Here is an 18,923-nt window from a genome sequence, read left to right on the forward strand (position 1 = left end):
TTATTGACACATGTAATCAAGATCTTAGGAATTTGATCTCTAAGAACTTGAACTCAATGTTTATATATGTGCTGTAGGCTCCATGGAGCTACCTTCTACCTTCATTCTTCAGAATGAGAACGATCAATCTTTGGAGTTGGATGAAGCATTTGAGCACTTCATCCTGCAAAGGTTTTCTAGAGAAGTCAGGGCAACATTATTCTCCTTGTACACCTCCCAGAACACTGTGTTTTATATAAGGAGTGCTTGATAAATGTTTGCAGAACTACCATTTGTGAGTGAAGATACTACATTTAAGAGAAATTCTATAGATTCTCATCTATTACAAGAGGGACTATATGTGTGTGTGTGTGTGTGTGTGTGTGTATGTGTGTTTGTGTCATGTGTAAACCCGGGAAATGTTCTCCATGTTGTCTCAGTTGAATAAGAGTTAGGGAAAGGATCAAAAGGAAATGATTCATCATAAAGCACATATTCATTGGCTTTATCTCACCATATATGAAGAAGAAAGAAGAAAGAAATTTAAATTGATGATGTGCCAGCTTTTTAAAAAATCAACATCATAATATTGTCACTGGTTGTTGACCGTTTGTTGTGGAAAAAGAGGAGGGTACTATAGGTCATTGGTACTTTCTTTGTCCATTATTTTTCTCAGTAGGAAGTAGGAGTAGGATTTCCTCTCCTTTGTGAGACTAAAGACAGTTTCCCTGCTGGACTTTAGTTTTCCTCACCTATGTCATACCCAGCTAGCCTGGCTCGGTTTGATACATATGTAAATTCACACCATTGTTTCTATTTGTAGAGAGAAAAGCTATTGTCAATAAAATGTGGCAGGGACTCTTTTAAAGTCCTCAATCATTCACAGTAAATGTGTTTAAATTGCTAAGGACCAAGGAAGGCATCTTGCTCCCTGTTGGAGACCCAATTCTGCATCCACTGAACACCTGGGTCATTGGGAAGTCAATAATCAGTTGGAAAAACAGGCGGTAGAATTTAGGACATTACATAGAAGGTTCCCTTGTTTCTACCAAAGATCTTAATTCAGATAGATTTAGGTTGATGAAATTCCACAGTTCCAGGTGAAAGGAAGCTAATGTTCATTGGACTGCTATCTCAGCAATCCAATGGGGTAGAAATTATTTATTTGGTTTTTAAGATGAGAAAACAGAGAAGCTAAGGAACTTAATGAAGCAGTATCACTGGAAGTTAAGAGTTGGGGTTTGAGTTTCATTGCCTTGAATTCCAGTTCTGGTGCAACCATTAGTTAGCTACATCACTTTGGGAAGAAAGTTGACTCTCTGATCCTCAGATTCTTTAGCAAATAGGGATGGGATTTGGTCTAGACTATCTTCCTTCCATTTATTTTGAGGATTAGTGGTAGACTATAAATATTCAATCAATTACTATCATTAAAGTAATTGAGGTAGTAAATTTCAGATATGGGGTTCAAAGCTCAAGCACTTCTCATTGTACCATGTTTCCCTTTGAATGATGTTAACAAAGGCCAGAATTTCTCAAAGTGAGAGGTCTAGGGTTAGAACTTTAAAATGATCTTCCTTGTCAGTTTAAATCTGCTATGGAGCAAGTTGCCTACCTATAGTTGGGGCACCTGTTATGTTCTAAATTGAGCGCTCCCGTTGATTCAAGAATATGAGATGGAGACCATTGGTCCCACATAATTTCAAATTGCAGGACATGGAATGGATATCAAGAGATACAAATGGAATTGGACAAGAGAGAATTTACCTGTCTCTTTAGAAATTAGCTTTGAAGGAGACCAGCTAAGGGTAATTCTATTATACACACACACATTAATTCAGTACATACTGTGTGGAAAACAGCATGCAGTGAGAAATACAAAGATATCCATCAAGATGAAGTCCATGCTACTCTACAGCTCATTTGGCAGAAGAACCAGTGACACACCCAACTCAAATCAAGGCACACTGTGCTATGGATTTAACAGGCTCTAAGAATGAAGATAAGGAAGATTAATAACAGAGACCAGAGGAGAGTAGAGGAAAATTGGTAAGATTCCTTGGGAAAAAAGAAAGGAAATATTGTGTTACTGCAATCTACGAGGTACTATAATAGTTGGTTTTTAAGTTGGGTTTTGAAGAAAAGATACAGCTTAACAGTTGGATATATAAAGAATTGAGAGTCCAAGAGAGAAATAGAAAAAAAATATGCCAGTGGTGCTGAGAGCAGTTATAGTTTATATGGCACATTGTTGCTCATCATCTTGGGTGAGTCCACGTTTTCACATGAACTTTTAATTACCATCAGTTTCAAGATTTGCCTTCTTGCCATGATATATTCTAAAATTTCATTCTAAATAATGTTCAAATCATTTTACAATTTTCCTTTTAGTATGCTTTTAATAGTTTTGAAATAAGGAGGAGTTACTTTTAAGTAAATACTATATAATACCAAAATTAATTTTAAAGCCAGGAAATTGTTTCTATAAATATGGTTTTAAAATCATCACGTACCTTTGAAAAGTTGTAAGAAATATTGCCTGGATCTAGTTTTTCTCTTTTTCTAAAATGTTGTCCAAAACAATTTCCCCCTTTCAGCTGGCCTCCTTTACTAAATCATACTAATTTTTAGGAGAGTTCTTTTTTTAGTCTGTCTCCAGTTACTAAGAAACATTTCTCAATTGGTTTTTGAAAATAGGAATTTCAATTTTGATTGTCAACAAACTGAATTTTATTTATTGGCTAAATTAAACCTAGTTAGGTAGGTATTCGTTGTCCAGTTTAACAGATGTGAAAACCAAAACACACAGAGATTCAGAGACTTTTCAAAGCAGTTTAACACTGTGGATAAGAGCTCCGTGTGAGTTTGGCAGCCCTGGGACCCAATCCTGGCTCCATCACAAAGTAGCTAAATGACCTTGGCAAAGTAGCTGAATCTCAGTCTTTCTTGAAACCATTTCAACTTACTAAGATTTAGTTATCTAAGGTTTTGTTCTTTAAACAGTTAAGCAGATGGCCTACACATTTGAATATTCATTAAATCAGGATAGTAGAATGTATGAACCAAATTCTTCTTCCTCTTCAACAAAACTTATGAACTCACCATGAGTCAGGTATTATATTAGTCAATGGAGATACAAAGATGAAAAAGATACCTTTAGAAACTTCCAAAAAGGGGATCCCTGGGTTCTTCATGTTGCAAACTCTAAGACTCGACTGGATGGCAAGACTCGACTGGACTCAGTGGTTTAGCACCCGCTTTTGACCCAGGGGAAGATCCTGGAGTCCCGGGATCGGGTCCTGCGTTAGGCTCCTGGCATGGAGCCTGCTTCTCCCTCCTCTTGTGTCTCTGCCTCTCTCTCTCTCTGTGTCTATCATTAAATAAATAAATCTTGGAAAAAAAAAAAAGAAACTTTCAAAAAGTTTCCACAAATATTAATATTGAAGCAGCAAATAGTAGGAAATAGAAAACTTGTTTTCTGACATCAAAATAAATCTTGCATGGACCCTATAGTGCTCAAATTTCTCTTGAGCTCCTTAATAGCTATTTGGTTTGTAAAGCACTTGAAGATTCTATCAAAACTACTATTTCTAAATATATTTTGCTGTTCTAATAGAAAACTATACAAAATTCCCTCATGTGTGTTTATTCCAACTTGCCTATTTCATAGGACACTTTTTAAAAAAAAGATTTTATTTATTTGAGAGAGAGAGAGTAGCAGGCTCCCCACTGAGCAGGGAGCCAGATGAGGGGCTCAATGGGGAGCTTGGATACCAAGATCCTGGGATCAGGAGCTGAGCTAAAGGCAGACATTTAACAGACTGAGCCACTAAGGTGCACCTTCATGGAACACTTTTTTTTTTTAAGATTTTATTTATTTATTTATTCATGAGAGGCACAGAGAGAGAGAGAGAGAGAGAGAGGCAGAGACATAGGCAGAGAGAGAAGCAGCCTGATGTGGGACTTGATCCTGAGACTCTGGGATCACGCCTGAGCCAAAGGCAGACACTCAACCACTGAGCCACCCAGGCGTCTTAAAGGGCTTAAGGTGAACCAGTATCCTTCCAGTGAAGAGCTCTGACTTTGGCTGCTCACTAGCTACTTAGTTTTATTATTGTAACTAGTTTAAAGAGTCAATATCTTCATACCACATTACATATCTATAAGCAGAATTGTCAAATTCAGAAGTTTCCAAAAACACTCTATTTACCTTCAATCTATCCAATTAGTTTTGACTTTATTTGATTGATTGTTTTTTAACACTTTGCTCTCTAGCCTCCTACCTTCCCAGGAGGATGGGATAATTTTGTTCTTTGACTCCTGGAGAGTGAAGGTCAAACAGTATGGTCTGGAGAAGGCTCATCCTGGGGAATTAGCTCCTGGACTGAGTCTGTCACACTGAGGTTGCAGAACGTATCTGCAAACTGATGCCACTTTTTCTTTTTTCTTTTTTTTTTTTTTAAGATTTTATTTATTTATTCATGAGAGACACAGAAGGAGAGAGAGGCAGAGACACAGGCAGAGGGAGAAGCAGGCTCCATGTAGGGAGCCCGATGTGGGACTCGATCCCAGGTCTCCAGGATCACACCCCGGGCTGAAGAAGGTGCTAAACCATTGAGCCACCAGGGCTCCCCTGATGCCACTTTTCAAAGCCACATTGTGATGAAGTCATGCAGAGAACACAAGGTGATGCTACTATAAATACATGCTTTAACAATTTTATTATTAAGAAGTATATTTTGTTACTTATAAAAGCAAAGACATTTTTAATGTTTTTCTTGGTTGATACGGTTTAGCATATCAATACCTGCGCATATTGTTTCATATTATAAATTTGAACCAAAACATTTTCCTACATGCTTCCCTGCACTTACTTTGTACACATCCTTGTCAGAGGAGATAACCTTCTTCAGACTATTGGTTCTTTAAGGGCAGATGAATCAAAATCCAGTGAGGAGACAGAAACCATTCCGGTTATTTTCACAAACAGAGTTTAGTCTAATGAATAGTTACCTAGGTGTAAAGATGTTAATAACTGAAGATGTAGAAAGAGAACTCCAAACTATCACAGTTGTAGCAACTGCAGAAAGCAGCTACCATGCCTAGGCTGGAGAGTACAAAGGGAAGAAAATGAGAATTATTAACACTTGGATACTCAGAGGTGAGCCCCGTGGAGGTAAACCTCAGATTGCAGGGAGTACCCGCTAACTGGTGCTGGCATCTCCCAGATGGGCTGTGATGAGGTTGGTTCTTAAAGCGTTAGGAAAACTTCTAACTAGATGCAGCTGCTGCTGCAGGAAGAAACAGCAGGGTGAAGAAGTTTTGCCTGCACAATGCTTTCAGGAGTCACAAGCAGAAAGGAAGCCCCAGAAGGAACAAGCGGAAAGGAGCAATTCCCTCCTTTTTCCACCCTTGCTAACTGCCACTAGAGCCTCATATTACCAGGACTCAACATATAGGCAGCAAGCAAAGTGGAAATGTGGTTTGCAAAGTCCCAGGTCCAGCATCACAGAGAAGAGCAGGGAAGGGTAGGCTTGGAGATGAGAGACAATAGCTAAATAACTGGCGCAGTAGGGAATGTCAGCACCTGGCACATTTCCTGCACTACAGTATTGAATAAACGCTTGTGGGATGGAGATGTGTGGGTAGTTAGATTTAAAACTGTGATTTAGGGACACCTGGGTGGCTCAGTTAAGCGTCTGCCTTTGGCTCAGGCCGTGATCCCAGGGTCCTGAGATCAAGCTCCACATTGGGCTCTCTGCTCAGCAGGGAGTTTGCTTCTCCCTCTGTGCTCCCCTTGCCCTTTTTTCTCCAATAAATAAATAATATCTTTTTAAAAAACCCTTGTGATTTTAATAGCTAACATCTTAATTCTTCTTATAAAAATAACTGTCTTCATATAGAAAAAGAACTTGAGAGACCACTTTTACTGTGGAGGGGAGGTACCCAATGGCCACAGTCTACAAAGAAAGAGAATTAAACTGTCCCTCATAAGAAGTTAGTAGGACTTGGGGTGGAGTAGGGTGAAGGGCAAAGTAAGCAGCTGGGGAGGAGGGAGAGATCAAATAGACCAAGAAGAGAGTCAAGGCCAAGCAAACTCTAAGACTCGACTGGATGGCAAAGACAATCAGAGAAAGTCCTGGTAGAGAGAGAATAGAAGTACTCTCTCTTAGGAATAATAAATATTTAAATCAATGAAGTAAGGTAAAGTCAAATCTTCAAGACATTGGCATTTGCTTTTCATGCTTTTTGCACCTGGAATGGTTGCAAATAAAGGGGGCAGTATGCTTTTATGTTGAGATGATCCTTAAAGTGAACCAGGTCTCTGGGAGCTAGAGTTTTAAGTCAGAGATAACTAAGAGCAACAAAGCCTCCTCTATACCTTCTATGCTTCCTAAGCCACTGACTACAAGTCCCCAGAGAGATAGGGGTGTGAGTCTGTCACAGGACAGCGGATGAGGCTATAGAAAATTTCATGAACTCTCAAGGGTCAGAGGGCACCCTAGCTCAAGTCCTGGTCACGTTTGTTGTGTTAGAATGCACCCTATTTTTTTTTTTTTTTTAGAATGCATGCTATGAAAACAAAGCAGTTTTGTCAATATTTGGTTGAATGGTTCCATTTTTAGGCAAAGTGTGAGTCACTAAATTGATGCCTTCTTTGGACATCTGAGTGAGCTCTATCCTGCAAGTTGTAGATCTAAGGCTGCGTACATATAAACTCAGACTAAAGCCTATCTCCCCTATATAGAATAGTAGACATAAAGCATCAGGGGGAAACGTGGTCTGCAAACATAATTGCACATAATTAAGGAAGCAAAGTAGTAGTTCCTTAAGCCCATTGGTTAAAATGTGTTTGTGAAGGGGTTGGCTTATGATGTAAAGGTGGGAAAAATGAGAAGACAACCATCTTCTAGCTTTAGCATTTATTATTTGCTTGTCAAATAGCTGCTGCCTCAGCTGCCTCCCTGATGAAATAAGAAAATTGCTGCTTTCCAATCCGACTGTTCTGTCCTGCCTGATGTGACTTCCCGTGGGGAGTGCTCCAACTTGGGCATATGGGGTTTTTCTGTTTTCTTCGTGTATTAGTATATAATAGTTAGCTGGGAAAAGGATGAGGAAATTTGATAGGCACCAGTGAGTCTTCTTTTCTCCCCCCAAAGATTTTATTTTATTTTTTTAGAGAGATATCAAGAGAGACCACGAGCAGGAGGGACAGAGGGAGAGGGAGAGAGAATCTCCAGCAGACTCCATGCTGAGTGCAGAGCCTGACTCAAGGCTCAATCCCATGACTCTGAGATCAGGACCTGAATGGAAACCAAGAATCCGATGCTTATCCAACAGTACTACCCAAGCGCCCCAGCACTACTGAGTTTTTGAGAGAAAAAAGAGATCCTAACTAATGCCTTTTCTGTGATGTTCAAAGTTATTTGGATATCTCTAATGGACTAAGATGGCAGTTACTGAGGTAAACTGATGAAAAAAATCTCGTTTAGCTCAGAACTTGAGTGATCTGGGCCCAGCAACATAAGCACCACCCAGCTCATTAGAAATGTATAATCCCAGGTTCCTTTTGCACCTGCTGAATCAGAGTCATTGGAGGTGGGCCCAGCAGAGTGTGGTCTAAAAACCTCCCCAGGTGATTCACATGCACCTCAAGTTTGAGAAGCAATGCTAGCAGACTGATTTGGCTTTTCATTTTTTCTTCGTAAGGTGAGAGTGACCAGGCCTGTGGGGTCCGTCCCCTGGCAGGGGAAAAGATGTCTTCCAGTAATTAACTGGGATGAGGGTTCAAAATTTTTGTATATCAAAGAAATAGGATGCTATTTTGTTCTCTAAGCTGGTGAAGTGAGATATATTTGATCATACTTTGATTCTCTCTGTCTTGGGTTAAAAATTCAGTCTTATAATTTCAACAATTTTAGTTCTCCAGTATAACTTATTTAAAAAAACAAATCTCAGTGACCAGTCGCCATTTTTAAAGGTAATCAGGCTTCTGGCATAATAACTGAGGCATGAAAAAAAAATAATTGAGGCATGATTGATCTTCTGAAAATGTACATATTCTGGGTAGTTTTTTGCTGGTAGACTTTTTTTAAATTTATTTTTTTTTTAAACTTAAATTTAAGAAAAATTTAAAAGAGTAATTTTAAATTTTAGAAAAATTTAAAAGAGTAATTTCTACACCCAACAAGGGAGCTATACCTCATCCCCCCAAGTTCAAGAGTCCTATGCTCTACTGCCTGAGCTAGCAAGGCACCCAGACTTCTGCATTTTTTTTTTTTGAAAAGAAGAAATGATTTCGGTATAGACAGGGAAGACACAATACAGGTTTACTAGAGCTAGTACAAATAGTATCAAAACAAACAAACAAACAAACAAATAGTATCTAAATGTTCCTCTTGAAAACATTGTCACTACACAAAAAAGATTTGCCAACTAGGAAAAAGGAAAACTATGTTACTATTTTGGAAAACTGTATTATTATTTTTCATTTGGGAGGAAATGCCTAAACCAGCAGAATGTATTTGCTTAGTGCTCATTACCTGCCTATTTTCTTTTTTTTTAATTTTTATTTATTTATGATAGTCACAGAGAGAGAGAGAGAGAGGCAGAGACACAGGCAGAGGGAGAAGCAGGCTCCATGCACCGGGAGCCCGACGTGGGATTCGATCCCGGGTCTCTAGTATCGCGCCCTGGGCCAAAGGCAGGCGCCAAACCGCTGCGCCACCCAGGGATCCCTACCTGCCTATTTTCAAGAAGACTTTGAGGCTACTCCAAACCTTCATGCAATGTGAAAGATGAGAAGAGACAAAGCTAGTAGAAAAAGTAACAGAATAACTGAGATTTGGGGTGCTTGGCTGAGTCAGCTAGAAGAGCATTTGACTTTTGATTTTGGGGTCGTGAGTTTGAGCCCCATGTGGGGTACAGAGATTACTAAAAAAAGAGAAAAAAACCAGCCTGAGATTTATTTTTTAGCAAGCCCTGTTTGTAATTTCAGCCCTTTTGCAGTCTCTCATTCTAGTTTTATGGGAGAGCAATTCTCACAAAATTCCCCAAGAGTCAAAATTTATAAGTGACAGCTCCTTTTCTTCCCACCAGAAGGGTCTACTGTGGGGGGGTAATGTCAAAGGCACAGCAGGAGGACAGCAAGATGTGTGTGGTTCCAACCTCTCTGCCTATTACATCTTCTTTGCCTTTAAAGTACATTTTAATCAGTCAGTTCTGCACCCCTTCCCCACACTTAAGAGGCTACATTAAAAAATAATAATTCATATATTGCTGAAATGCTAGTTGTACTGGCTGGATAGACCTTTAAATAATCTTCCCCCTGGTTGTAGAGGTAAAATATGATCAGTGTATGTAGACAATAAAACAATCGAGATCATATGGAAAACAAGAAAAGTAAGATGACTTATGATTTCAGCAACCTAAAGGTACTGCTCTTCATATTTGGTGCATAAGCATTTTCTATATGAGTAAAGTTTCATAAGCATTATTTGTGATGGCTGCATGATATTCCATAGTATATAAATAGCATCACTTATTTAAACCTTCCCCTACGGGGGGATGTAGGTTAATCTCTATAAAATAAATTGCAACAGAATTCATGTTGCAAAATTCTCACTTGGGATGAATTCTTAGGCAGACTATAGCCTCTTCTTTTTAGACAATAAATGAGGCTGTCAGTTAGTTATACAATGCCCTGTCCTCTCTAGCTAAGAAACATTTTTAAGAAAAGACAGATATTGTTTTTAAACCAGGATTATTTCAGGTAAATAGTGTTGTGGACATATATATTGAAAGAATTGATCTACAGTTTCCTGAGAGAAAACTAAAGCAATATTAGGTTAGAAAATTATAATTTTTTTTATTGCTTTGTCAGTATAGATGCACATATCTGCCTCTCTCTCTCTCTCTCTGCTTCTTTCCTTGCTTCCTCCCTCTCTTCCTCCTCCCCCACCCTTCTTTTTTTTTTTTTTTTTTCCCTGCTCCTCTGTGTGGTTCAATGTTGTGGATCCTTTCTGGAATGAATCTAGTTCAGCTGGGCCTGGACTCCAGCTCTCCAGCTCCCTTCTTACTGAGCATTGATCCACAGTAACAGTAAAAACAGGCTGTCTGTGAAGGTGCTGACAGGGCTGGAAGTGGCTCAGATGGGAAAGCTTATTTCAATGCATTTTTTAAATGATGCCACAATAATGAGATCTGTGACTTACAAGCAAAGCCTGGGTGTCTCATGCACACAAAAGACCTGTTCCTATGGCAGGTAAGAACTATTTGGAGCAAACCAAACACAATCAAAATATCTTCTTAGCAGTATTCTTTTAAAGATATTTTCATGAGTCACTAAGTTAGCTTTCCTGACTTTTTTGATAATTTTATAAAATCCTTTTTTTAATATGGCATTCTCAACATGGTTCTTCAGTCTTAAGAAATGTTACTATAATAATACAACTATACTTCTCAGATGCTTTATTTTCTGCTTAATGATATATGTGCATATCATGTGACTGCGTTGTAGATCATATGAATATATTATAGTTTAAAACTCAGAATTTGAATTTCATGGACCATGCTAAAATTCAATAAAACTACATTTGGATGCAAGGGGGAAAGAGCAACATGTGGCTTAAATTTTCCTTAAAATACACAGGGGATAGTTAAGGGGAAAAAGTGCTTGGGACAGAGTACATCTGGAGTTTCGCCAAACTCATACCATTTAAACAATGGTTTAAGACTGAATTGAAATCCCAAGCAGATCTCTTCAATCTCCCCCAAAGGGTATAAGGTAGCATTTCAGTTTTGACAGATAAAGTTAATGAAAATACTTTCAATGAACAAAATGAAAAAGTTGGACTTGAAGAAACTGTTTTGCCCTTTGGAATTCAAGGACTTCCCACCTCCACTTGAACCCCTGCTCTGCCTTTTTACCTATAAAGAGGTTATCATTGGCTTTTGAAACCGTTTCTTTGCTCTGCCTCTTCCAATGCCAACTCTACTCTACCCCTACACTCCTGTGCAGAATCATACCCCCCCAACAGTCCACTTCACACTGTTACCACTTCAAACCCTTGCCACATCATCCGAGCCTGAATATGTCCCCAAACCATCTTTTCTGCCCATTTCATAGTCAGGTACGATGAAAAATGAGAATTCTTGTCCAGTGGAGGAACCAGATCCCATCACACTTTACCAAGATCTCTCTATATATAATTTTGTGCTTATGAGAAATGGTGAATTTTGTCAGTGAATGCAGTTTACGGGGGGAATTGGTGGTTTTGAGGATCATTTTTTTTTCTCCTAAGGCATTCTGTTTCCATACTCCTCTGGAATCTTTCTGTACTAGTGCCAAGCAGGCAAATGTCACCTTTGAATCCCGGGAGGAGATGTGTTGATCAGCCTTCCAAACCCACCATGCAAAGATACTTGGAGTCCAGCAGTACCACTTCCAGCTAACTGGCTCTGATTCCTCTGGATGCTACCAGCCCTTCTCCCTGGCTGGACTAATGCCAGTCTACTTAAGGAGATAATTGACCACAAGCCAGCTTGGCTGACAGGCTTCCTAAGTGCCAGATGCCAACTGTGCCGATTCTGGCCTTTACAGGAGAGCCTGTTCTACAGGCCACAGCTAAAATAGCTTTGTCCTCCCTCTGCCTTTCCTTCTTGTCTCAGTTTCCCAAGGAAATACAATCAAATGGATGACTCCAGGTTGTTTCCCCTTTCATCAGTCTACAAAGATATCTACACTGAAATCTCTCTTTTCTTTTTGCTTCTTCCCATCTTGTACAAGGTTGTGTGCATTCAGATAAGTGGGACACAGGCTAAGCAACCACATTCTTTTCTATCATCCTGGAAACCAGGAATGGAAGTTCATATTCTCTCCCTGAGTACTTAGCATGTAAGGAGTGATTTTATTAAATGTGTGAACTGAAATGGTCATAAGTTTTTAAGTGTCTCTATCTGCACCTCACATCTCTCTAGCGTTTACTTTGCCTCTATTCCAACCTGTCGCTAGAGAGGGAATACTGTGAGATCAGAGGAGATCACACACTTAATTGAGACAGTTACCAAAATATTACCATCAATTTATTATTATTAGCTTTTGTAGTTCTCTATATACTTTGATTATTACGAGGACAATACTTTTTTTTTTTATGTCTTGACCCCTATTAACGTGTTTTAAATAAGCACAGAATCTGCTTCCAATGTCTTTAGATGGATTTTTTTTTTTTTTTTTTTTTTGCACATGGGTATGAAAATCTGATTCTGGTGATGAGCAGTGAGCCTCAGGCCTGGAGTTGTCCCAGTGCTGGTATCTCGGAGGTCTGCCAAGACTAATCCTGCCAGGTTCCTGGCTTGGGAACAGGGTGGTGGTTGCTTAAGGGGATAAAGCCCTTAATACATAATACAGTGACGGTTGGACTGCAGATCCCATTTTAGTTAAGAGGGGTCTTCAGGACATTGTTGGTGTCCAGGGCTTTAACTGAGCCCTCCCTTGGGATCACAACTTTGGCAGAAAGCTCCCCCCATCCTTGTTTATTTATATGAATTCCCAGGTTTTCTGCTCTCAATACCATGCATTGCTTTCTTTGGGCACCTGGATCTCCTCCTGGATTAAAAAAAAAAAAATTGAGTAGAATCATCTCTAAGTTCACTTTGCCTCCCTTTCTCTTTCTTCTCTTTCCTTCCAGTAAACACAAAACAATCTTGTTTTCCACACAGAGGTAGGAGGGGTTCATGGCAATGGCTAAGAAAGTCCAGGAAAACTGTGAGGGTCAATTGCTCATTTCTTGGCTGCTGTGGCCCACAGGCTCATTTCTTCTCAGGAGGGGCTATCATTTAGGCCAGCTCTCTGGGTGCTAATGGACACTTTGGGCCACATCCCTTTCCTGGAAGTGGGGCCCTGGGTACTGCTAAAAAGCACACATTTTGGGCAGGTGGACAAGAAAGAAGTGGTGTTCTTCTGAACAAACTTCTGGGATCCAGTGTCCCCCTTCTTCCAGCCAACTGAGTCACCTAAACTAGGAGTCCTGATCCCAGGACTTCTAGGTACCAACTCACCCAGAGGAGGACAAAGAAGCCAGACTCTCAAGTCCCTCCAAATCTGTGACCCCCATGCCAGTGTCCCCCTTTCTTTTCTCTCTTTCGACAGCATCAGACTAGTGTAGAGGAAAAAGCATCCGACTAGTGCAAAACCCTGCAGAAAACCTTGCAGAGTCTCAAGTTGAAAGAAGAGGATACACTGGACTTGTTTCAGTTCTCAAGGAGGCAGTGACCTAAACTGAGACTTGTTTCTGGGCGACACCAAAACTTAGCGGCACTCTGAGATGCAACTTGTAAATAAGGGGTGCATGGAAACACCTATTTTAAGTCGTAACCAAAATTCCACACACACACACACACACACACACACACACACACCCCACCCCCTCCCACTGTCATTACGGTTCGCAGGTCGTCTTGTTGGCCTTTTATTCTCTTGATGAAAGGTTAGAGTTGCCTTCCGTCGTGCCCGCTGGGCAGAGGGAAGTGGGTTCAAGTTGGAGCCCTGTTGCAGGTTGGAGAGCGGCCCCCCGGCCGCGGCTGCCCCGGGCCCAGCGGGCTCCCCCGACAGCCCCGGCAGCCCGCGGGGTCCCTCCGGGGAGAGCGCGCCGCGCGGCCGCGGGTTCTCCGGGGCCCGGCGCTGTGCGGCTCCGCGCCCCCTGCTGCCGCCGCCTCCCGAGGCCCTGCTCGCCGAGGACGCGCCCCGAGCGGGTGTGCAACAGGTGCCCCCGGCTGCGTGGCGGGGCCCGCGCTCCGCGTTCCCGTCGGCCGGCCGCGGTGGCGGTGGCAGCCACCTGGCGCCCACTCTCCCGCCCCGGCTCTGCCTTGCAGACTTAAGGGGGCGCCGCAGGGCACCTATCGGAGGGTGCCGAGGCCCCGGCTGTGGCCCGCCCTCCACGCCCTCTGGAAAGGGAAAGGGTGTTGCATGGTGGTGATGGTGGATTACTGCGAACCTCAGGTGGGAACAACAACAAAACTCCCTGTTGCGGGTGTCTGCTAACGCGGTCTCCAGCACCGCGGGGGGCCAGCTAGCGCCCAGGAAACCAGCGTAGGGAGGGGTGGGATTCCAGCAGGTAATTGCGCCAGCGGATGAAAGGAGCAATGGTGCAAGCTTGTCCCTGGTGGCGGCTCTCCCGGGAACTCACCCCCGTGAAGCTCTGAAGTTAAGAAATAAAGGGGAGGGGGGAGGATTCGTAAAGTCCCTTGACCGCCCAGGGGGCACTCAAACCGCCGCCGCCTCTCCTGAGAAGTGACACATCTTCACACGGGCAGCGGCAGATCCAGAGAGAAGCTTTAATGGAGAACACCGCGTACAACACCCGCAGACATGAACTTGTCACAAAGTCACAACCCGAAAGCGGCGCGGACACGAGCCAAAGGTGACTCAGAAGCAAAGGGCAGCTGCCGCCTCCCTACCCGCCCCCCTTCGTTCCCAAAAGTTGGTTGTGAGTAAAGTGCTATTCCTGGGGCTCGAATAAAGGGGAAGGGGCGACAGCGGCAAATTTCTTTTCCATTCGCGAACTGAAACTGAAGAATTCGCCTGGAAGTCGTAGGCGCCCAAAACAGCACTCGGAAAACCCAGTCCACCGCAGCGCGCAGAAGTGACCGGGTCACCCTCCCGCATCTGTCCCGAGGCTGGAGGCTGGAAGGCAAGCGCAAGAAACGTTTCTGGAAGCGAGAAGAGCGCTACTCTTAGGTGATGTGGCAGGTTCTTCTTGAATTCGTGATTAGAGGAACAAAATCCCGTGATGCAAGTAATTTTTTTCCCTTTAAAATCCCAAATGGAACGATCGGGGGAATTAACATGATTTGGGGGCTCCTTAACGCCTCATCCGATTGATTCACTAACGAATTGCAGGTAAAAAGCTGCCTTTACTGTGTCTCTTTGGTTGTGATTCCCCGAACCTTACTTTGGGAATCTGGGGCTTTGCTCCCTAAGCCGCTGCCATTCTGCTTTGTGCAAACTAATTGCTTTAGTTGTTCCTTCTCGACCCCCGGGTCAGAGCAAGAAACTGAACTGTTTCCCAAGATCCTTGGTGGAGTTCCCACTGCTTCCCCCCTCCCCCAAAGAGACTATTCATGATACCGTGTCCTCGCCTATTTAACTGACCAGCAAAATAACGATATGAAAATGCTCTCTCTCTTCCTTGTTTTAAATAAAACGAGATTTCCTCAGTGAATAGCAGTTTTGTCTTGGATGTTCACGAGAGGCCGCCGCCCTGGGTGAGAAACTTGGTGGCTTGAGGTCTGTTTAAAGGGTCATTCTCGGTGGGATTTCTCCCCAGGGGGTTTAGCTTCGCCAGCTTCTGCTCCCCGGAGCGAGGGTCTAAATCCATTTCCAATTTGCCAGCGAACGAGGCCTCCCCAAACTCCTTCGCTCCCTCCCCGCCCCATAACTTACTGACTTACATTATTAATTACAATAGAAACTCTTACCTGAAAATTGCCTTTCATGAATCTGATTGTACGACATGGTATAAACACAGACAACAGAAGTGTGAGGTTTATTCAGACCACCGGAGAAGCCACTTTCGGGTTTCTCAGTTCAGCCCCTGCTGGGCGGCCAAGGCTCTGGCTCGCCCGCTCCGCCCAGCCTCGGGGCCCTCTCCCTCCCGGGCGGTCCGGGGCCAGGAGTCCTCGCACGCGCTCGTCCCCCCCGCCCCCCGCCCCCCACCCCCCAGCCCGCCGGCTCCCCTAGGAGTGCACCAGCACCGAGTGCAGGGAGCTGCCCTTGCTCTGGGCCGCACCGGGGGCGGCGGGCTCCAGCAGGGAGGCGGCTGGCGAGGCCGCAGCGGCCGGGCACACGGTGGACGGCGCGGGCTGCTGCTGCGCGGCCGCGGACACCGTGAGCGTCGGAGGCAGCGCGGCCACCGGCGGCAGCGAGGGCGTGGGCTTGATGGGCACCGGCACGGCAGGCAGGCTCTGGCTTGCCGAGTGGCACAGGGCCTTGACCGGCACCCCGAAGGCCCCATACTCCGGGCCCACGGGGACCCCCGCGGCGGCGGCGGCGGCGGCGGCCGCGGCCACCGAATCCATGACGCCCACGTGCGGCCACACGGAGCTGACGACGTTGCCAAGCTGGCCGGGCACGGGGTAGCCCAGGTGGTGCATGACGGACGCCAAGGGCAGCCCGCCGGCCTGCAGCACGCCCTTGTAGTCTCGGCTGATGATGTTCTCGATGGCGAACGGGTGCTTGAAGCCCGACGTGGACGCCGCGGCGGCGGCGGCGGCGGCGGCCGCCGAGCCCAACCCGTAGGGCGGGAACTGCGACAGGCGCCCCACGCTGCCCACCGCCGCCGCCGCCGCGGCCGCCGCCGCCGCCGCCACCGCCGCCGCCTCCTGCATCTTGCCCGGGTGGGACGGCGGCTGCGGCTGCGACTGCTGGGGCGGCGGCTGCGGGGGCTGCGACGAGAGGTGCGGCGGCGGCTGCGGGGCGGGAGGAGGCTGCTGATGGAAATAATGCACCATGTGCGGCGGCGGCGGGGGCGGCGCGGGCTGCGGCGGGTGGTGGTGGTGGTGGTGCGCGGCCGCGTGGTGGTGGTGGTGGTGGTGGTGCGGGTGGTGCGGGTGGTGCGGGTGGTGCGGGTGCAGGTGCCCTCCGGGCCCCGCGCCCGGCGCGCCCTTGGTGCTTCCCGCGTGCAGGTGAGTGTGTTCCGCGCGCAGCACCTTGAAGCGCTTGCGGCGCCGCAGGAAGCTGCCGTTCTCGAACATGTCGCCGCAGTCGGGATGCAGCGCCCAGAAGCTGCCCTTGCCGGGCTGGTCCGGCCGCCGCGGGATCTTGATGAAGCAGTCGTTGAAGGAGAGGTTGTGGCGCAGGCTGTTCTGCCAACGCTGCGTGTGCTCGCGGTAGTAGGGGAAGCGCTCCATGATGAACTTGTAGATGTCGCTCAGCGGCAGCATCTTCTCGGCCGAGTGCTGGATGGCCATGGCGGTCAGCGAGATGTACGAGTAGGGCGGCTTTTGGTCGCTGTACGAGCTCTTCCCCGGCCGCGGCATCGCCCCCGCCGCCCCCGCCGCCCTCCGGCCCCCCCTGGACGGCAGGGTCGCTCCGCACCCGGGAGCGGGGGCCTGGCCGTCCCCACTACGCCCCACGCCGCCCGCCCGGCCCCGCCACCCCGCCCTCTCGGCCCCCAGACCCGCTCGCCGTCTCCCTCGGGCCTCCCGCCAGCGGCTTGCGGGGCTCCGCGCCCGCTGCGCTCTCCGGCCAGCTCCGCTCTCGGCCGCTCGCAGCGTGCGCCCGACGGTGGCCGACCCGCGCGCCGAGTGGAGGACGGGGCGCGCCAGGTGCCCCCGCGCCCCCCGCGCCCTCCGCGCGGCTCCCCCAGGTGGTCCGAGACCGCGCGCTGGAGCCGGCGGCCGAGGCGTGCTCCGCAGGGCCGTGTTCCCTCCCGGCCTCCTCTCTTGCTTTCTCTCGGTCCGAGGGAAGCCCAGGCCCAGCGGGCGGCGAGGAAGGACTGGACAGGCGGGACCCCGGCGCTTCAAGTCCGAGTCGGCGCTCGCGCTCCTGGAGGGCCGGGGAGGCGAGGCTGGCCGCGCCCGGAGGCTGCCCCCCGCTCGGGCGCCGAGCCGGCCCGCGCCGCAGCCGTGGTGGTCCTGGAGCGGAGAGGCGAGGTCAGGAGAAGGGAGCTCGGCTCCTGGCGGCCGCGGCCGCTCGCCGCGGGGCCGGGGAGGGAGCTGCTGGCGGTCCCCGGGGGAGGGGGAAAGTTTGGGGCCTGCGGCGGCGACGCGGGGCGCTGGACGCGGGGCGCGCGCCGCGGGCCCGAGGGGGCGGCGGCGAAGGCCGCGAGGAGGCGAGGCTGGCCCGGGCCCGTCTCGAGTCGGAGAGGCGGAGGCGGCGGCGGCGGCGGCGGCGGCTGTGGCAGCGACGCGCTCTCCTGGCTGCGTTTTGTAATGGTCCCCGAGACGCCGGAGACCCCCGCAGCTCGCGCTTCGAGACTATCACATGACCGAGGCTGAGGGAGTCCGCCGCCGCCGCCGCCGCCGCCGCCGCGCCTCTCGCTGGAGCTGGGGCACCGCGGCGCCGCGCCCCCGCCCCCCACCTCGGTCGGGGAGGGGGTAGGGGCGCGGGGCGCAGACTGCGGGCGGGGAGGGGCGCAGCAGGGTGCGGGCCCCGCTGCCGCCCCCCGCCCGGGTCGCGACGCCCCGCAGAGGGGGGCCGGGACCCCGCTTTCTTCCGCCTGTCCCCGCCCTCTCACTTCCCTGCTTCCCACCTACCTGCCCTGAACTTCTCGCTCCCGACGCCACCTTTCTCCCGGACTAGCCACCCGGGGCCAAGTTCGGGGCGCCGCGGCCTCGAGGCCTCGTCTCCGCCAGAAATCCCAGTGCCCAGAGGGTTGGAGGGAAAAGCTAATGAGGAGAAGAGCCAAAGGCATTTTCGTCAAATGCCAGCTTCATCGCAGTTTTCTTGCGCACCAACTGTATGTCAGGCCCGGTGGACGGCGCCAGGTACACGGAGGCAGGAGGCGGCTCTTGGCGCCCCAGAACCGGGGTCTGGAGGGAGAGAGAGAGAGAGAGAGAGAGAGAGAGAGGCGGTAGCCAGCACGTTAGGATAGATAGTAAGGGCTTGGTGCTTGGAGGCTCCCCCGCGCTTCTTAGGAGCGGGTGGATGGATGGGACAGAGTGAGGCGTTCCTCCGGGGTGGTGACGTCCGAGCGGGGGCCAGAAGTTGGGAGCTCACAGGTCCCATCACCTGGGTGAGTCCTAACGCAGTCTTTGCTATTCCTAGCACGTTGAGCGGAAGCGAGATGATTACAATTAAATAGGAGGTCAGAATGATCAATCCCTTGGCCCCGGGGGGACCTGTGAACGAAAGCTGGCCGCGCCGCAGCCAGGAGGTCCCGGGGCTGGCTGGGGCCCAGGAAGCAGGTTCCTGCTCTGCGCGCATCCGGACACCCCTGGGCAAT

General features: G+C 47.8%; 1 protein-coding gene across 1 annotated transcript; it reads right to left on the bottom strand.

Moving 5' to 3' along the window:
• Positions 1-15,714: 15,714 nt before the first annotated feature.
• On the bottom strand, positions 15,715-17,016 carry FOXB2 (forkhead box B2). Its single transcript, XM_072805635.1, has one exon. The coding sequence runs from the start codon at positions 17,014-17,016 to the stop codon at positions 15,715-15,717; it is 1,302 nt and encodes a 433-aa protein (XP_072661736.1).
• Positions 17,017-18,923: the final 1,907 nt, after the last annotated feature.

Source organism: Canis lupus, chromosome 1, assembly GCF_048164855.1.
Source record: "Canis lupus baileyi chromosome 1, mCanLup2.hap1, whole genome shotgun sequence".
NCBI lineage: Eukaryota > Metazoa > Chordata > Mammalia > Carnivora > Canidae > Canis > Canis lupus.

Bases quoted from the DNA above. Each gene is read 5' to 3' on its own strand.
- FOXB2 (XM_072805635.1), bottom strand. From the start codon at position 17,016: ATGCCGCGGCCGGGGAAGAGCTCGTACAGCGACCAAAAGCCGCCCTAC.